The sequence below is a fragment of the Rhea americana genome, unplaced genomic scaffold, assembly GCF_003343005.1.
Source record: "Rhea americana isolate MKP2758 unplaced genomic scaffold, rheAme1 scaffold_47, whole genome shotgun sequence".
Lineage (NCBI taxonomy): Eukaryota > Metazoa > Chordata > Aves > Rheiformes > Rheidae > Rhea > Rhea americana.
In genome coordinates this window covers 5,659,148-5,676,356 of record NW_028186612.1, presented here as the reverse complement: position 1 = coordinate 5,676,356, position 17,209 = coordinate 5,659,148, and the positions used below count along the sequence as shown (strand labels likewise).

Here is a 17,209-nt window from a genome sequence, read left to right as displayed (position 1 = left end):
GTGAAAAAACACAGCAGAAAGATGATGTTCCTCTCAGTCTCAGTCCTGCAAGATTTCCCAAGGACGACTCAGAGGACCACTGGAGATAAAATTTCCAAACRTACAATAGCTTGTGGCAGAAACGAAAAATTTCCAGGCACAGAATCAAAACCACCTCCTGCCCAGGGACTGCAAAACCAGCATCTTTTCTGCAGTACTGCTTTGAGCATCCATGCAATGGGCATCAGAAACCTCTGACTGCTAGAGTTCCCACCGATATCCGCCGTTGCAGGTTAGCAGAGGTGATGCTCCTTGGGCAGCCTGAAGCTCTTCCGTGCTGCTCCGAGCACACGCGTGGGATAGCGGCATCACAGGAAGGATGTCCTTTGCCTTTGGGGGACAAGTGACTTTTTCTCCTTTATTTTTCAAGCCCTCCCTCCGTCTCCTGCTGTTGGACGCAGCTAGGASCTCGTGGGCAGGTCTTGCACAGCCTCTTGCAGTTAGGTGGACCCTCGTTAGGAGAGAAATCAGTAACACTCAGCAGAGATCTCTCTCAAAGAGGCTGGCAAACAGGTGGSGTTTCAGCTCCCTCTTCCGTGGTTCTGGCCACAGCCTGCTCCACCAGCTCTGACTATGAACTGGAATTTCAGCTAACCCTCAGTGCAGGCAGGCGATCACTCYTTGGGGTTATCATTTTCTTTACTGCAAGGAAAGCAAGTAGTTTTAGTAATTCTTGCTGGAGGCAAAATGGAAAATTGTCTCAACGTGTGGTCCTGAGCGAGGGTTAATGGAAGCCTGCAGCTCTGTGCCGTCGCAATTCCAAACCCCGCTGCCCAAGAGCAGAAGATCTGGCAGACAAGTTGCACGCCACCAAGTGCAAGTTTGCCCAGAGATGTTCGCCACCTTCTCGCCAAGTGGTTGCTTCAGTCCAAAGGCAACCCCCGGTTAAGAAAAGCCAGCATGAATACTGGGCAAGGCACTGCTCCTCTCTGCTGCCCAGCGTTTCCCATGTGATGCCAGCTGCACAGTTCCAGATGCAGCGTGATATCATCATGGGCAAGAGGCACCTCTGGCTCCACTGGTGGTCCTGTAGGTATTTTTTCTGGGCAATGTTAGCTGTAAATGAGTAGTTACACCCCAAGGGTGGGGGAAACTAATCTCTTCTTCCATTAGGTTCCTCATGTAGGTGCTGACGTTAGCTGGYACATATCCCACAGCTCCATTTGAAGTCAATAAAGATGCCGGGTCCTTTCAGACGGGCTCTGTGAGCTCTCCACTGCCTGCAGAGGAGCACGGGGAGGCACGCTGCGTAGCTCACCCAAATTGCACRCAGAAGCGTGGAGCAGGCACGACCAGGCACACTCAGCCCTCACCTCCCACAGCGCCCTGGCACTGCAATCCCAGAGCCCCTTCCTTTATCCCCAAATCACCCCTCCCAGAAATGCTGTTTTTTTGTTGGCCAGCTGGCTCACACACATGCATCTTCCACCAAAACCAACAGAAAGRCTATGCACATAAAGAAACAGCTACCGGGAACGTGCCCGAGGAAGTGGATGCTGCTGAGCATTACCTATGCCATTGCCTGAAAAGAGCATTTTTAAAAAACAAGGTAACAAAGAAAGCAGTGGAGCTTTAGGTTTTCTTTTATAAAAGACCARTCGTTTATTGATTCAGTCCTTCCACTTGCAACCTCTTTGGTAACAGTCATAACACTTCYGGACTGGGAGAAGGCAGGATAAAGGCCTAATTCTGACCTCTCACCAGTTTCAGAGCCCAGCGGCCCCTGATGTGCCTTGATGAGAGGCCAAAAGCAGGTTTTCATAGCATGGCTGAGGACATAGCCTTTAGAGACGCATGAAAACAGCCCACTGCGGCTCATCTCACTCGCAGGCGGCTCAGAGAGCAGCCCCAGCACCGCCAGGCAGAAGCTGGCTCAGGATGGAGACGTGCTGGAGACTGGCTATCTCAGCCCTGGTGCTGAGGCCGTCTGTGAGCTGTGCCCTTGAAGGCAGCGCTGATGCACCTCTTGAGACCTCCTGGACATGCGCCAACAGAGTCTTCAATGAAGCAAGACCAGCACGTTCCTGCGGTAGGCAATGCCTTTCCCCAGCGGCTCCCCTCCCACGGACTAACCTGGCCATCTCGCCCTCCCCTTCATCACACCATCCCAAAGAGAGTAACTGCTGTACTTGGAGTTAAACATATATTGATTACACATGGTCATAAAAAAAAAAGTAATAATAATAATAATACGTTTCCTAGAACATTACTTAAGACGCTTCCGAAAAGCATCCAAGCTTCCCCTCCCCTCCCCGCCTTCCCTTATCTATACAGAATAAAGTGCTTCATTAAGTTTGTTCACACTAGTAGAACCACCGATATACTCTTAACTTGGCATGTTTGGGCAACCAATACTGAATGCCAGAAAATAATACAGAGCCAAATACCAGGCATTAGAAACTAGTTTTGAGGCAAGTGCTTGGGGTTTCATTTTTTTTTCCTTCAAGTTCCATGCTATTAAGGTTGCTCTTATTTATTCGTTTCCTTTTTGTTTTCTTCCTTTTTAAGTTCTACCCAACTCCATCATGTTTACGTGTCACTAGGCAGGGCTGTGCGGGAAAGCTGTCTCCGTCCGTGTGAACCAAGGGCGTCCGTCTGTCCGTGCTTCCCTCTCGACTTCTGGCAAACCAAGAGTTAAATCAGTGGAGTTGTCTAGCAGCGGATGCTAATCTCTATTGCACTGTCACAGCCGTTTCCTCCCGAAGTCCATCCATCACCTTCTCAATGCGTTCGGATTATGGCTGTGGTCCGAAGGGCCAGCCATGCCTCATGGACATTATGAGGCAAACTGGTCTGTGCTACCAGGCTCCTGGGATATATAAAACAAAAACAACCCTCACGCATGACTCCCTCCTTTCCCAGAGTTCAACCAAAGAGGAGAAAGAAAAAAAAAAGATAAAAAAAAAAAAACAAGGTTGGGGGTAGCGTGCGGGCAGAGTTGTCAGCTGAATGTTGCTTTGCAGAGTATTCGTTGACTGCGTAATGGAAATTAAGCCCCTCTCCACCCTCATGGTCTGTTGAAGAAGGGATGTGAGAGATTAAGGTGCAAGAGTTAAAAAAATAAAATAAAATACAAAAAGCTTGAAAACAACGGACCCAATTCCCCYGCCTCCCACCCTATCTAACTCAACAGGTGCCAATGGGGTCTGACCTGGGATGAATCTGGGCCGAGACACTGCTAGAGTGACTCTTTACAGGTCTTACTACATTAACAAAAAGTAGAGATCAGGAGACACATAGGGACYGAATAAGGGTGTAGACAAAAGGGTTCAGAGGCCATGTAGGACTCCAGGAGCTGCCCAGGCCTTGGAGCAGGGGAGGGAGCAGCAGGGATCTGGTTCTCCAAAGTGCTGTGTGCATGGTCACATCTCAACGTCTCCAAGCAGCTCTCTGGGCAGGGTCTCAAAGATGATTAGACGTGGCTAAAATTGCTCGCCGGGCTTTCTGTGCACGTGGCAAAACCAAGCTGCTGTGGGATGAGTACCAGCAAGTGCTCCCATCCCACTTCTCCTCTCTGAAGTGATCGTGATGTGATTAGCCTTGAGGAGGATCTCTCATCTCATGGTGACATCCAAGTGGGACCAGCCCTTATGGAGAGAAGAAGGGCTGAGGACAGGGCATCCAGTCTCTAGATGAGCAGTACTGAGGGGGCACATGTTGGTGTGGGGATTTACTGCCAAGAGACGGCCAAGTTTACCAGCTGGGCAAGCCAACAGTCTCATCATAAAATTAAGACCATACAGGCAAGGTTAGCTTTCCTTGTAGTGTGCGGCTCCTATCTGGTCTTAAAGCCTAGGAGGGCGAGGGGAAAGAAATGTAAGGGAGTCCCATGGGATGGAGTCTGGGAGGCAGCAGAGAAGGAGAGGACATAGACAGTTCTACTGAAGCCCTCCAACACCTCTGGTGCACACTCCTCCAAAGCAATTATCTTCCAGATTGGATCCTGCTCCCTCCAGGAAGCCAACAGCTCCAACAGCTGAGCGCCCAAGTCCCTCATGGGGGTACGTTTCAAAAGGCATTGCACCATCCTGATAAATCTCAGGGCGTGTACAGAAGAAGGGCAGCAGAGGAGCATCTGAGACCCATCTGAGAAGGTAAAATATCTCAAAGCAACTCAGCCATAGTTTTCTCCCTTCGTACAAAGCGGATGTGAATGAGTGTGAACTCACTCACTCGGAGACTGATTGCAAAACAGGGATTGCTCCAGAGGATCCCAGCCGACATGAGGGGCTCACAAGAATGAAAAACATATTGTTCCTATAAAATGCTAACAGCTCAAAAGCAGCCGGAGGATGCCACGCACGAGGGGTGCCATTTGGTGCACTAAGCGGAAGTGGACACTGGTCACCGAACCCGTCACTTCAAACACCACTCACAGGAACGGCCGACGGTCCCATCCTGTTCAGCCTCACACTCCTGCACGTCCTCCTTCAGCAAAGCACCTGAGCTTGTGGCTAAATCCTCCTGGCTCTGCAGAGATAAAACCCTGTGCTGGGCTCTGCAAGTTAAACAATGCCCAAGTGCTTTGCTGACTTGGTCCGTGAGATGWAATATCAAGACTTCTTGCAGAGCCACACGCAGCGCAGTCACCAGTGCCCCGATATTGCCTGTCACCTAGACCAAGGTGCAAATGAGAGCGGGCTTCTGCAGCCCACTCAGCAACCTCACTCCCAGCTTACCTACGCCAATGGCCCACGTCCATGTGCATTGCCTTTGCCTTCCTACCAGTCTCACTGCAGMGCTGGCCCTGGGAGCAATGCACCGGCCACAAAGCATCCCACACACCCTGGTCATCACCTCCCACTGCCTCTGCCCAAGATGCTCTGCAGCTCCTGCAGTGGTCCCAAGCCGCTTGGCTCCAAAGCGGACACATCCTTGGGCAGGTACTCATGAGGGCAACTGCAGCAACGCTACACCTTTGGGGTTAGACTAGTGCATAAAATCCTGGGGCAAATCACAGCAGCAAGAGAGCCAGCTTATATCACAGCATTCAACAACAACAAAAAAAAAACAGTAAAGTCTTCCTGGACTTTCCTCTGCAGGCAGGGCAGGTGGCAGCCGCTTGAGACCACAGTTCCTCTGCTCCTCCCCTGCCTGCACAAAGCAAGACTGAGTAAGTGAAGTCAAAGACCAGCTCAACCTCACTGTCATTCAGCGTATGGGAAGAGGAGTGTCCAAGTACAACGTGGCCACGCAGACACTAGTCAGTGCTATGGGGCTTCATCGAACCAACCCCAGCGCTCCYCCGTGAGGCCCGGGCAAGTCAGGCTTCTCTGGTCTCCCAAAGGTGCTTGTTGCACCAGAACCATCCCATGTCAGCCAAACCACAGCCGAGGAGAGCACCTGCTGCCAACACCACAACCCTGGTGGGGAAGTWAAGCTTGGGAGAGCCGCATGGGCTTTTCTGGCCCGGCAAAGAGTCTGAGGACAAGATGCCATCAAGCGAGACCGAAATCTGTCTTGCTTCAGCTCTAATCCTGGCAACGAGATCCAGCTTGCAGAGTTCAAGAGAGCGACAACTCGCAGCAAACACCTGGAGTTCGCTCATCGGTCAGACACTTACTCAAATTGTTAAGGCACTATTCTGGACTGCTCCTCCCGAGAAAGCTCAGCCTCRCGCGACACCCCGCTGCTCCGTCCAGCAGCAACCCGCCAACCTGCTTTTCAGTCTCAAAGCCCAACTGAGCAACACTGCAAACTCCTGGGAGTCCCTGAAACCCAGATCTCGTTGGGATTAGCAGAAAGGGGACACTGGACTCCAACTCCCTTAGGGCTCGCTGGGAATTAAATCACGGCAGGGTGCCAACGTACCCAGCTGTGGCTCGCGAATTCGGCGTGCCGCTGGCTTGTGCTTTCGTCTACCGAATCAGCGGTGGGGAGAAACACCTTGCATGGGGAAGGAAGACGTGCTAAGGACAGCAGGCCAGYGGGGTTTGGAGAGGGGACACCTGTGAGCTCGCCGTTGGTCCAGGGACTACCTCACCAAGGGSGGACTGCGGGTGGTGACAACTTGTCTAGCGCTGGCTTGACGCCATGAGCAAGTAATTCCTCCATGGGCCATGATTCTCCTGAARAGCCTGATTGAAAGACCAGCTTTACAGTACAGTGATTCAAGCACCAGCTAACTAGATTTCCACTTCTTATAAATACCGATGYAGGCATCAGGATAGCAAGCTGGCACGCACCGCCACTGACCTCTCTGTCTGCTCTGGGGTTGGGGTCCTCACCCCGATGCTTTCCTCCAAGCTAGCTCTGGGTGGGAACCTGCCTCGGATGATCCCTCCCGCCTCCACKGGCCTGGGGGATGGAGACGATCTGCAGGGAGATGCTGGTCGTGGTGGCTGGGATGTCCACCTAGTGATGGAGGACACAAGGACTGCACATCCACCTCAGAGCAGGCCAGAATCCTTGGCTGGACGTTTCCCAACCTGCCTGCCCAGGAAGGACCTCATGCAGGGTGAAAGCTGGGGCTGAGCAACRCCTTTTATCTACACCCTTATGGACAGATGCCGTGTGCCCCCTTCCTCCCCCCGCCTCGGGGGCTTCTCTTCCCGCGGCGCTAGCTCTGGCCCAGAGCTCACCTCTCTGCCAAGAAAGACAAAAAAAAARRAAAAAAAACATAAAAAATAAAATAAGAACCAACCCCAAAACAACCCTGAAACCAGGAGAAAGGGGGATAGAGAGGGCTCCGCGGTGAAGGTGTTTTCCAGAGGGCGGTCCAGTCCGCGCGGCTCCTGCCTAGTTGTTGTTGGCGTTGACCCTGCCGGCAGCGGCGGTGGGAAAGAGGGGAGGCGGTGGCGGTAGGTGAGGAGGAGGAGGGAGGCTCTGTGGGTGGGGGTGGGCGTGCGGCGAGGCGCCGGGGGGCAGCTGGGGCGAGCCGGCGGGCGGCTGGGGGGCGGCCAGGCCACTGTTGGCGGCGGCGGTGGCCGTGTCCGAGGCCAAGGGGTTGCTGACGCGGAAGCACTTCTCCTTGTGGGCCTTGAGCATGTTGGAGAAGCGGAAGCGCTGGCCGCAGACGTCGCAGGGGTAGGGCTTCTCGCCCGTGTGGGTCCGGCGGTGCCGCTTCATGTTGGGGCGGCTGGTGAAGCTCTTACCGCAGATCTCGCAGATGTAGGGCTTCTCACCTGCGGCGCCAGGAGGGACACGGGTGAGAAACGCCCACCGCCACCACCAGCCCCATCCCACCACCCCGTCGCTCGTCCCCGAAAGGCAGACGACGACCCCGGGTGGCAGCCGGACCCGTCTTCCCATCCCCGGGGAGTGCTCACCTGTGTGCGTCTTCATGTGCTCATCGAAGTACTGCTTCATGTTGAAGTCCTTGCCGCACCACTGGCACATGAACTGCTTGTGGCCGATGTGGATGCTCATGTGGGAGCGCAGCTGGTACTTGTACTGGAAACGCTCGTTGCAGTTCTGCCAGGAGAGCACCGGCGTCAGCGGCCGGCCGCACCACGCCACGGTGTCCGGCCACGGCCCCACACCACAGCAGAGGTCCCCACTAGCTTGTTCCAGCAGCCTCACGTTGACCTGAGACAAGCTGGCTGGTTTGAATCTCCATCCGACGTACCCACCTCTCTTCTCAAGTTCTCCCACTTGGCRTTTTGACTCCCACACCAAGCCTATGGGACTGGCTCAGTGCCACGCAAGAGGTCAGTGGCACCATAGGGGCCTGAACATCAATCTGCTCTCTCGCTGTCTAGCACCTAAAGCACCTGCCATCTCCCCCATCCGCCCCTGGTATCTGCAGCCAGCAGCTGGAGCATCGCAGGATGCACTTTTTCTGAAAAACCTCAAATACACAGCTTTTGGCCTTCCTCCAGGGTTTAGGGAAGAACTTAGTTCATGCTGGATTGGAGACTATGGTCCTGAACGCCATTGATGCCCTGAGTCACCGTTGGCACTCTGATCGCCCAGCCCCAGCTGTGAGCTGGGGCCAAGCCTAMCTCAGGCAACCAAAGACAAAACCAGGCCCCAGACTTGAAGGCTGGGCGGGTTTCGGGTGTGATATGATGTCCAGTCACTAGAGGGAGGAGCAGACACTGCTATCAGCAGGTGTCACCCAGAGGCAGCAATTTCATTATAGGGTTGGTGGGGCCTTCAAGACCAGAAGGGATGTAAAGCTTGGACAAGATGGGGAAAACATCCCTACTGCTGCGCTGGTAGGGATGCCCCCAAAAGTGGARGATCTTTCCTAAAATCATCATTTTTGTCCCCATCTGGAAGGAAGTGTCATGGGAGGGGTGGAGAACCTGCCTCCCAGCCCAGCATGCTCTTGCTGCCCCATGGCACGGCCAGCCCGAGCTGCCCTCCGCCAAAAACGTTGCCTACCTCACATTTAAACGGCTTTTCCCCCGAGTGCTGGAGCGAATGGACTTTCAGGGACATGCTGCGCTTGAAGGACTTCCCGCACGTCTCGCACGTGAACGGCATGTCCTTGGTGTGAGCTGGAAGGAAGCAGAGTGGCGTTACGCCCGCGCCGCCCTCCCCGGGCCTCCGTGCCCCGTGCATCCTCCCTGCCTCTCCTCCAAACAACCCCCGATTTGAGACTCCCCTGTTGCCTGCCAGATCCCCCCTTTTTTCGGTGCCGTCTGCGAGCAGCATCCAGAGAAACTCAACCCAGGTGCCACCGATGTTGCCACGTGCTGCTGCCACGCAACTTCCTTCTCAAAGCCCAACACTGCCGAGGATGAGTCCTCTTTTACAAGGGAAGGATGGCTACGTTTCAAACCATCCTTTGATACTTTCTGACTTTTTTTCGGTCCCCTCTAGTTAAATAAAACAAACAAGATTCCCCGGTGCCATGCCGGCTTGACAGCAGCAAATTACTCCAAAAACAGCACCGAGGCAATACCAGGCAGACAGCCGTTCAACAATAAACACCAGGCACCACAGCGTAAAATAAATAAATAAATAAATCTTCTTCCTATTTCAGGCTCGTGCCAAATTTCCAGGCGTCTGCTTTGATGTTAAGAGAATTCACCCAAGAGTTATTCTAGTCCTAAACTCCCAACGACTGAAAAATGCCCTTAATTGCTGAAATGGCTAATGAATATCCCTAAAGAGATCCCCCAGCTGCCTGCGGTTCCTTACAGGGCGAACCAAGCGCTAGCAGTGTGACCCACGTAACTCAATGAACGAGAAGTTGCTTATTGCCCGCGCAACGGAGCTACAGGAGAAAAGATGAGTTGAGTTTATCTGTCATCAGATGAGAGGCTTCTTCAGAGGGCAACTAAAGGCACCGAGACCTGAGCTGGTCTCCAGGGTTGCCTGTCTCTCCAGGTGCCAGAGAAGGAGTTGAGGGTGACCAAGGACCTCAGGTTAGGTGAGATGGATCTAGTAATTAGCAAGCAAACGACGATGCTTGTAAAGCAAGCGAACGAYGCTTCGCGTGGCCGCGGTGCGGCTGAGCGCTGGAGCCCAGCGCTGGCACGTCCCACCGCCCCCCGCACTCACCAACCATGTGTTTCCGCACGTGGGCCATCGTGTAGAACTTCTTCTCGCAGATCTCGCAGGAGAACTTCTTCTCCGCGTAGCCGTGGACAATTTTGTTGTGCTCGTGGAGCGACCAGAGCTTCTTGAACCCCTTCCCGCACGTCACGCACTGCAACGAGAGGGGCGAGTAAGGCAGGGAGGCCGGAGCGCGGCAGGGAAAAACGGGGCCGCGGTGGCTGCAGGAGGTGGAGACGCGTCTCCTTTCAGGCCTGGCCAAACGTCGCGGTATTTCCAGTTTTAAAACAGCCAGCTTATTAGGGCTTTTTCTGATAAAAAAGGAGCGAATGGTGAAAAGGGAGGTCATCGCAAACCTTTTAAACACCTAAATAATCTAATAATCTACACGTTTACTACAGACCTCAAGACCTCAAAAACTCCAGAGTCCGACTGTCTCTCCATCAGATGGGGAGGGAGGCGATGTACTTTCAGGAGAAGACGCAGACTCTCCAGGAACGGATGTACAAAACTTGTATAAACAGCAGCTGACGCCCTCGAGCCCTGCTCCCCGCCGGGAATTTTACRCTTTCGTACAATTTAGACGTTACGTCCAAGAAATCCCTGCACGTGTTAGAAGATGGCTGCAAAGCACAGGGAGACACCTACACTAGGGTGGAAAGAGCAACTTCTGCTTTCAGTAGATATTACTGATATTTATTTTAGTGGAAAACGAGTTTTCCATGCGGCAGCTTTTAACCGCACGCCCGTGAGACAGCGGTTTCTTACCCTGGCTCGCTCCACACGTCTTTAGGTGCTTAAGTGGCAGGAGGAGGGTGATGGAGGCGTTCCCAGCACTTGATTTCTTAATCTGAACGTTAACGTGAACGGTCTGCTCAGTTTTATTGTGCCTACGTGGATATTTCTGYGGATCCGAACAGTTTCCTCTCTGCTTTAAGAGGCGTTTCAGGACAAGCTTAGGACCGTCGTTGGGTATCAAAGACACGTTAAGCATCCTCTGGGGCAAAAACCCTGTGTCCTGGAGCGAGGAGTAGGCAGAAGCTGGCAAAACACTAATAGRAAACTGGGGGAGCAGAGCTCCACGCAAAGCGGGCACCCAAAACTGGGAAACTCAACCCAACACAGACCCACAGCTATATACCCACCRGGCAGCCGGGAGAAGAAGCGGAGGAACGGGAACCCCTGGGTGCAGGGGAAACGCTGACGTAGGGCCGCTCGGCTTGGGAGGACACCCAGTATCCCGTGACAGCAGGGTACAACTTCAGCAGAGAAGAAGGAAAGGAAATGGAGGGTACATTGAAATGAGACATATTAAAGAGCTCAGAGTTAAACCAGGTCAGTCAGCAAAGCGTATCAGAGCAACGCAAAATCCCGAGGGACTGAACGCTCCGTGGTGAAAGAGGCTATCAAAACAGAGAAAGCAGCATCCAGAAACAGTGAAGTAATATTGAAATGACGGGAAAAAGAAATAAAAAAGATAAATTCTGGCAAGTTAAGAGGAAAACTACGCTGAAGCAGGCCAAGAAAGATTTTTGAGAAACTCGATAAAGGCACAAAAAGCAAATGATAAAGTCTTTTTTTCCAGGCAGCAGGAAGCCCACGAAGGAGGCCAGGGGCTACAGAAGGTGGCAGTGCAAGAGAAACCTTCAAAGAAAATGAAGCCATGGGGTAAGGTCCCCTTTTTCACGTGGGCAAACATCTAAAGTGTCATGGATGAGATATTGGAACAAATTTGCAAATGAGAGCACCCTGGCCCAAACGGCACTCATGAAAACTTTCCAAAGGAGCTGAGGTAAGGAACTGCTCAGCACTTCACTGCACCAGGTAGCTGAAGACCATGTTGGCCCTGGAGGACCAGAGGGCAGAAAACTTGAAACCAACTTCTCTAAAAAACGGGCTCCAGAGGGGATTTGAGGAAGCCCCTAGCCCTGACATCCTGGCAATCCGMTGGAAACTCTAAGAACAAAATTATGATAAAATCAGTTTACAGGGAAAGAGACGGGGGAAGTCAGGTCCTTCAAAGGCAGCAGCACCACACTGGCAAGGAATATAGAAGCTACRTGGCTCTCCAGAAATATTCCACGTTGTCTCCCCACAAAGGCTCTTAGACTGCATAGCCATGGGGTCAGAGGGAAAGTCCTTSCATGGATAAATATCTCCTTAAAAACAAACCATAAAGGCTGCCCATTGTAGGTATAATCCCAAAAGAGAAATGTCGTTTCCTTTACTGCCGAGCTGTAATTCCATGCTGCACGTTCAATACCGTCAGAGCAAGCAACGTGAATCTGCTTCTTCTGATTCTACTGCTAAAATAAAAAAGCATGACTAAAGGAAAGTTAATGATCCACGTTCTCCAGGGAGGGAGGTCACCGCGGAGGCAGCTGCAGTTCGCTGCGTTCGGCAACACCTGGGAGAAGGTCTGGGCACGGGCAGAGAGCTCCCGACTTCAGACAGGATGCGAGGAAACCCGGAAAAGTACAGAGAACCGGGACGAGGACGAGCGGAGATTCGCAGCAGTTTCTGGAGGCAACATGAATATATCCATCCGGATCTGGAAAAGTGCTGACCCAAGGGAGCGCAAGGAAGCAGCTCCCCACGGGCCGTCCTTTGGCATTACGAGACCTGGGGGCACGACAAGCTGGTTAGAGGAGCACACGGGACGTGGCTCCCTTTTGCAACGCCGACGCCACCCCCAGCTACGAGCTGGTGTTCAGGGCCACCCTGCCTTGAACGAAATCGCTCCCACCTCCGCGTTCCCTGCACGTCCGCTGCTGCGATCGCCGACTTTACTATCCATTAAATTCAGGTCATACGGGGTCAAGAGCTCCAACCGCACTGTTGCCTCATCAACGAGGGCTGCAAGATCAGAGCTGGGCTCATTTAAAACTAGATCCTTTGGCTGCTGCAAGGGTCATGTGTGAAGCTCTCCAGGAGGTTATTATTTTTTTTATTAGCAGTGACAGCGTCATGCAAGAGAGTCCAGCAGGGATTACAAGATTAGCTGGCGGGTTTTGAAGGAATGCATCGTTTTGCTGTTCCCCCAGGACGCCTGTAGCGTGCCCAGGGAAGCAGAGAATAAATCAAACTTTTCCTGGCTCCTGATCGCTTTGGGTCACCTGCAGTGCCACAGTGCAACAGCACGCCAACAAATTCCTTGCCATGGAAAAAAACCCAAAGCCTGTCTGGCCCAGAAAGGTTGTGCCGCTTTAACCAACTTGTTTTGAAAGTCCAGATCTGGATCTAATTAAAGTGTTAGGTAGAGGCTGCACCTAACCTGAGCTAAGCAAGGATTTCCAAGCGCCTTTGCTTTCGCTAATGTGCAAGCGAAAAGGCATAAGAAACAGATTAAAACCGCTTTATCCCACGTCAGTAAATCTTCAAATTAAGGTAAACTGGTTGAAGCCTGGGTAAAAATGGCTGGAGCGTGTCCCCGGCAGGGACTGTCAACGTTTTATCCAGATTGCCTCAAAAACGACTCCCAAACCATTACAGCCCAGACAGGGCTGCGTGTCTGTCCCATGACGGTGCTGCATCTCTGCAACCACCACCCACACGGCCCAGCTCCATCCCCCACCATCAGTCCCCCAAATCCAGGCCACGCGCAGAACAAGGTCGCCTCCACCCTCTCGAGCCCATCTAAAATACCCTCGCCATCGTGTTTGGCTCTACAGCTCCAAAGAAGGTCACAGGCACTTTCGGGGCATCGAGGTTCCCCACTACAGGCTGGTGGGGGAGGCTGGGCTGGGATGTCCCCAGGGGCCGTCTCACCTGGATGTTCTTCTCGCAGTCGGTCTGGTGGTGCAGGAGCAACTCGCTCTCGAGCAGGAAGCGTTTCCCACATTTGTCGCAGATCTGCATGCGGCTGTGAGTCACGTTCATGTGCTTCTCCAGGTACCAGCGGTTGTTAAAGACCCGGGGACACTTCTTGCATGGGTAGTGCTGCTTCTCCTCCAGTTTCACCTTCTGGCCCAACCCATCCTGATCCTTCTTCCTCTTCCTCCCTCGCTGGCCTTCCTCTTCCTCCTCTTCCTCTTCTTCCACCTTGGCCATCTCCTGGGACCTGGTGGCCATGGAAGATTTGGTGGCTTTGGATGCCCGGCTGGGTCTGCGGGGCTGCCCGCTCTTTTCCCTTTTCATCTCCGATGCATCTTCATCATCATCTTCCTCTTCCTCTTCTTCCGTTGTCTCCTCTAGGTCTTCCTCCTCGCTGTGCTCCTCCTCCTCCTCCTCCCCCACCTCTGCATCCTCCTCCTCTTCTTCCTCCTCCTCCCCTTCCTCATTCTCCTCCTCCCCATCCTCCTCAGAGTCATGCCCATCACCATCGGGCCGCCCCATGACTGCAGTGGCCGCGGCAGTAGCCTCGCTGGTGGCTGGCTTCCCCTCCGTCCCTTTGGAGACGTTGAGGGTCTGGTTGTTGAGGTTCACCTCCACAATGATCTGCTCCCGGTTGTATGAGCCCTGGCTGTCCAGGTCTTCCTCGGACTCCTCGCCCTCCATCTTGCAGACGGTGGCTGGACAGCCGTCCTTCTCCTCCTTGTAGTACTGCTTGGCTGGCACAGCAGGGAGTGCCGCACCACCTGCCCCGTCCTCCACACGCACCGAGTAGGGGTCGTTGCCTTCCCGGGCATAGATCTTGGGGTGTGGGGCATCCACCTCTTGCTTGATCTCGCAGTAGTAGGGCGGGGGGACAGTGTTGGCACAGCTCTCAGGAGGCAGGGCCATGTCGCTAGCCATGGCCAGGCTCAGGGACCGGGTGTCAAGGAGGTCCTGGCAGGAGGAGGCGATGTTGTTCATCTGCAGCACGGCGGCTGCGTTCAGCACGTCCTGCACATTGCAGGAGTTGACCAGCAGCTTGGAGGTGTAGATAAAGTTGAGGATCTGCTGGAGGCCTTGCGAGGTCAGGGCCTCCAGTGACAGCTCCACGCGCTGCAGCTGCTTGTTCTGGGTGAAGAGGGAGTGGAAGAACTGGCTGTAGGCGGCGAGGACCCCCTTGTGCGCCGGGAAGATGCTCTTCTGCTGCACCAGCACGATGTCCACGTCGCACAGGTCCGGCTGAAAGAGGCGCTGCTCATTCAGTCTGTCCATCAAACAGGTGAAGTGGAGGGCTACATCCTCCACCAGGGAGTACTCGGCCGAAGGGTAGTCAGTTGTCTTTTCAACTATCAGCTGCAGGGAGAAAAGAAATACAGCAGTTCAGAASAGCTCCCACAAAAACACCCGCCCCGTCATCCCACCCTCCCTTCTCCGCACAGCTCAGAGACCAGGTACACCAGAGACCAGTCAGCCTAGTGGTTGGAGAGCCCCACTGAGAAACTCCAACCAGCTTCTCGAGTCCAACCAATGAGGGGAGAGAAAACCTAAAACATGGGTGGTCAAGAGTGACATGGGAACTTGCCTACATCCCTGCTGGAAGCCTCTTGTCCTTTTCCGGGACAGCAAGAGGAATTGCAGGCTAACTCCACCGCAGAAGCTGTTTGCTAAAGTGGCCAAGGCCTGGGGACACACTGGGGTTGTTTTATGGGAAAGCAGATCCCTATTCCTCTCGGGATGGAGAGGGGGATGCCAGCCCCACATCACCATGGACACTAAGCAACAAACACACATGGCGGCAACTTGTCCTTGGCCTCAGACAGAGCTGGGAAGGCTTGGAGCAATCACTCAAACTCCAGATGTGAGATGCTGGCAAAACACACATGGAGAAGATGACACCAAGAAAGTGAGAGGCATCTCTAGGGTGCAGGAGAGGGATTTTGGAAATGGCTGAGGGCCTTCATCTGTCACTCATGCAACGTAGCCGGCATGACCTGCGCTTGCTGCCACACTCTCCTACCACAGCTCCACTGCGAAGTGGGACAACAACAACACAAGATGACAGCAATAACACAGCACTGGGAAATCAACACAGATACCAGTTACAATTCACACTTAGCTGCCGAAGACCTCAACCAAGAAAGGACTAACAGGTGCACATGAGATGGTAGCTGGGAGATGAGGAATCAGCCTAGCAGGCTTTCCTCAAACCAAGGGTAGTTCCTAAGACTGGCCTAGGAAATCCTTCTGCCTGGGGCAGCCACCATTTTCCTCCTTGAGGACCTCTCTGCCACCTTACGCTACTTCCATTTAGCTAGCTGGCCTCAGGGAGGTGGTGGAAATCCAAGATGAGGCCTTAGAAACAGGCTGAGCCCTTCCTGTCAGGCCATGACCAGTGATGTGGAAGTCATCCCCTTCCAATCCCGACACGTGCTCGCCAATGGGGTTGTCCCAGGGCTCGTTAGCAACGTACAGATGAGATGCAGCCCTCACCAGCTCTCCCATCAGGGCTGCTGCCAAGGAGGCCCCTGAGCCTGGTGGGACCAGCAGGGCAGCAAGTAGCCTGAGAAAGATCAGAAGCTCCGCTGATGGGCAGCTTGTCGCCCTGGCACTGTCTTTGGTGGCTGGTGGTATGTAACATGGACCAGCCACCTCCAGAGCACTCTTGTCCCTCACGTGCTTTCCCAGCCGTATTCATGGCTGAGGGTCTCTACGACACCCTGTCCCACCCCACAGGCAATGACCTGACGCAACACCACTTTGCCGCATATAATGCCAATGACGCTGCTCAACATGATACCGTGAAGGACCACATGCTGCTGATTCCCCCGGACACGTGCCTCATGCTCAAGAGGGTGGTGGGGCACTTCCAAAAAATAACAAACCCGCACCAGACCCAAAAACTTGCAACATTGCTGGGGACGTCTGCCTGTGCTGAGCACCTGGAGAGGTGCCCCACAGCCAATGGCTCCTCCCGGCTTCGACGGGACCATCGCAGCCCAAGAGACGGGGCTCGCATGGGTCTGTCCCATCCATCCCCACCACGCATCCTTGCGGCTCGGTTAAAATTAGGATTTCATCAGGCATTTTCCCACCCTCATGCCAGCTCCTGCAGCTGCCCAGCGGGTCAGATCAGGTTGTTGATCCAGCTGGAAACTACTACTTTTTTCCAGCTGGGCTAATTTTCAGCCAGGCCGGTCCGTGGCCACGGAGCAGCAGATACGCCGAGCTGCCCCTTGGGTCCCTGCCCAAATTCAAGACCTCATCCCCAAATCCCCCCCTCTTTCTGGGGGGCATGCATCTTTCTCCACTTCCAACGACTTGGGCACATGCCCAAATGCAAACAGGAGGATTCGGGGCCGCTCATCTGCTCCGGATTGCCGCTAATCTGGAGAACAAGCCGTGCTGGCAAGCATCCGCTAGCCAAGCCCAATGAGCCCTGCACCGCCAGGGCGGCCGAAAACCTCCCTGCTTCTACAGCGGAATTATATAATCCGACGGGATTATAGAGGATTTTTGCATCAGCCCCCCCGGGAAGCTGCCAACCCTGCAAAGCAGCCCCACGTCGCCCGCTAACACAAGGAGGAGGAGGACGAGGATGGAGAAACACCCGCGGGACGGCGGCCAGCGCGTGGCGATACCAGCAAGTCCCTTCCCAAAAGCGCCGGGTCCCGGATTCCCGTTCGCTCCCGGCGATCTCAGCAGCTCTCCAAAACAGCAACTCTCCGAAACGCCTTTTCTAACCCTCGCGACGGCAAGCGGGGGAAACGCGGGCGCGGGGCGAACGCCGCTTCCCGGCCACGTCCCGGCGCCGGCGCGTGCCTTGGCCGCGTCCCGCCGGTGACTTCAGCCCTCGCCCGGCGGCCGCCGCGCTCTTTATTGCCATCAGATGCTTTCGGCGTGTCCCCCCCCC

At 54.0% G+C, this 17,209-nt stretch overlaps 1 protein-coding gene across 1 annotated transcript; it reads right to left on the bottom strand.

Moving 5' to 3' along the window:
- Positions 1 to 1,616: 1,616 nt before the first annotated feature.
- On the bottom strand, positions 1,617 to 14,647 carry ZBTB47 (zinc finger and BTB domain containing 47). Its single transcript, XM_085316514.1, has 5 exons — positions 13,255 to 14,647; positions 9,493 to 9,640; positions 8,368 to 8,483; positions 7,308 to 7,452; positions 1,617 to 7,163 (listed from the first exon to the last, which is right to left on the bottom strand). The coding sequence occupies exons 1-5, from the start codon at positions 14,569 to 14,571 to the stop codon at positions 6,778 to 6,780; spliced, it is 2,112 nt and encodes a 703-aa protein (XP_085172640.1). The 5' UTR covers positions 14,572 to 14,647; the 3' UTR covers positions 1,617 to 6,777.
- Positions 14,648 to 17,209: the final 2,562 nt, after the last annotated feature.

What these genes read in the sequence shown, in the direction of transcription:
- ZBTB47 (XM_085316514.1), bottom strand. Translation starts at nt 14,571, where the DNA reads ATGGACAGACTGAATGAGCAGCGCCTCTTTCAGCCGGACCTGTGCGAC. An exon ending in CGTGCGGAAACACATGGTTG is followed by an intron (nt 8,484 to 9,492) that starts GTGAGTGCGGGG and finishes GCTTCCTTCCAG; the next exon opens with CTCACACCAAGGACATGCCG. An exon ending in AAAAGCCGTTTAAATGTGAG is followed by an intron (nt 7,453 to 8,367) that starts GTAGGCAACGTT and finishes CTCTCCTGGCAG; the next exon opens with AACTGCAACGAGCGTTTCCA.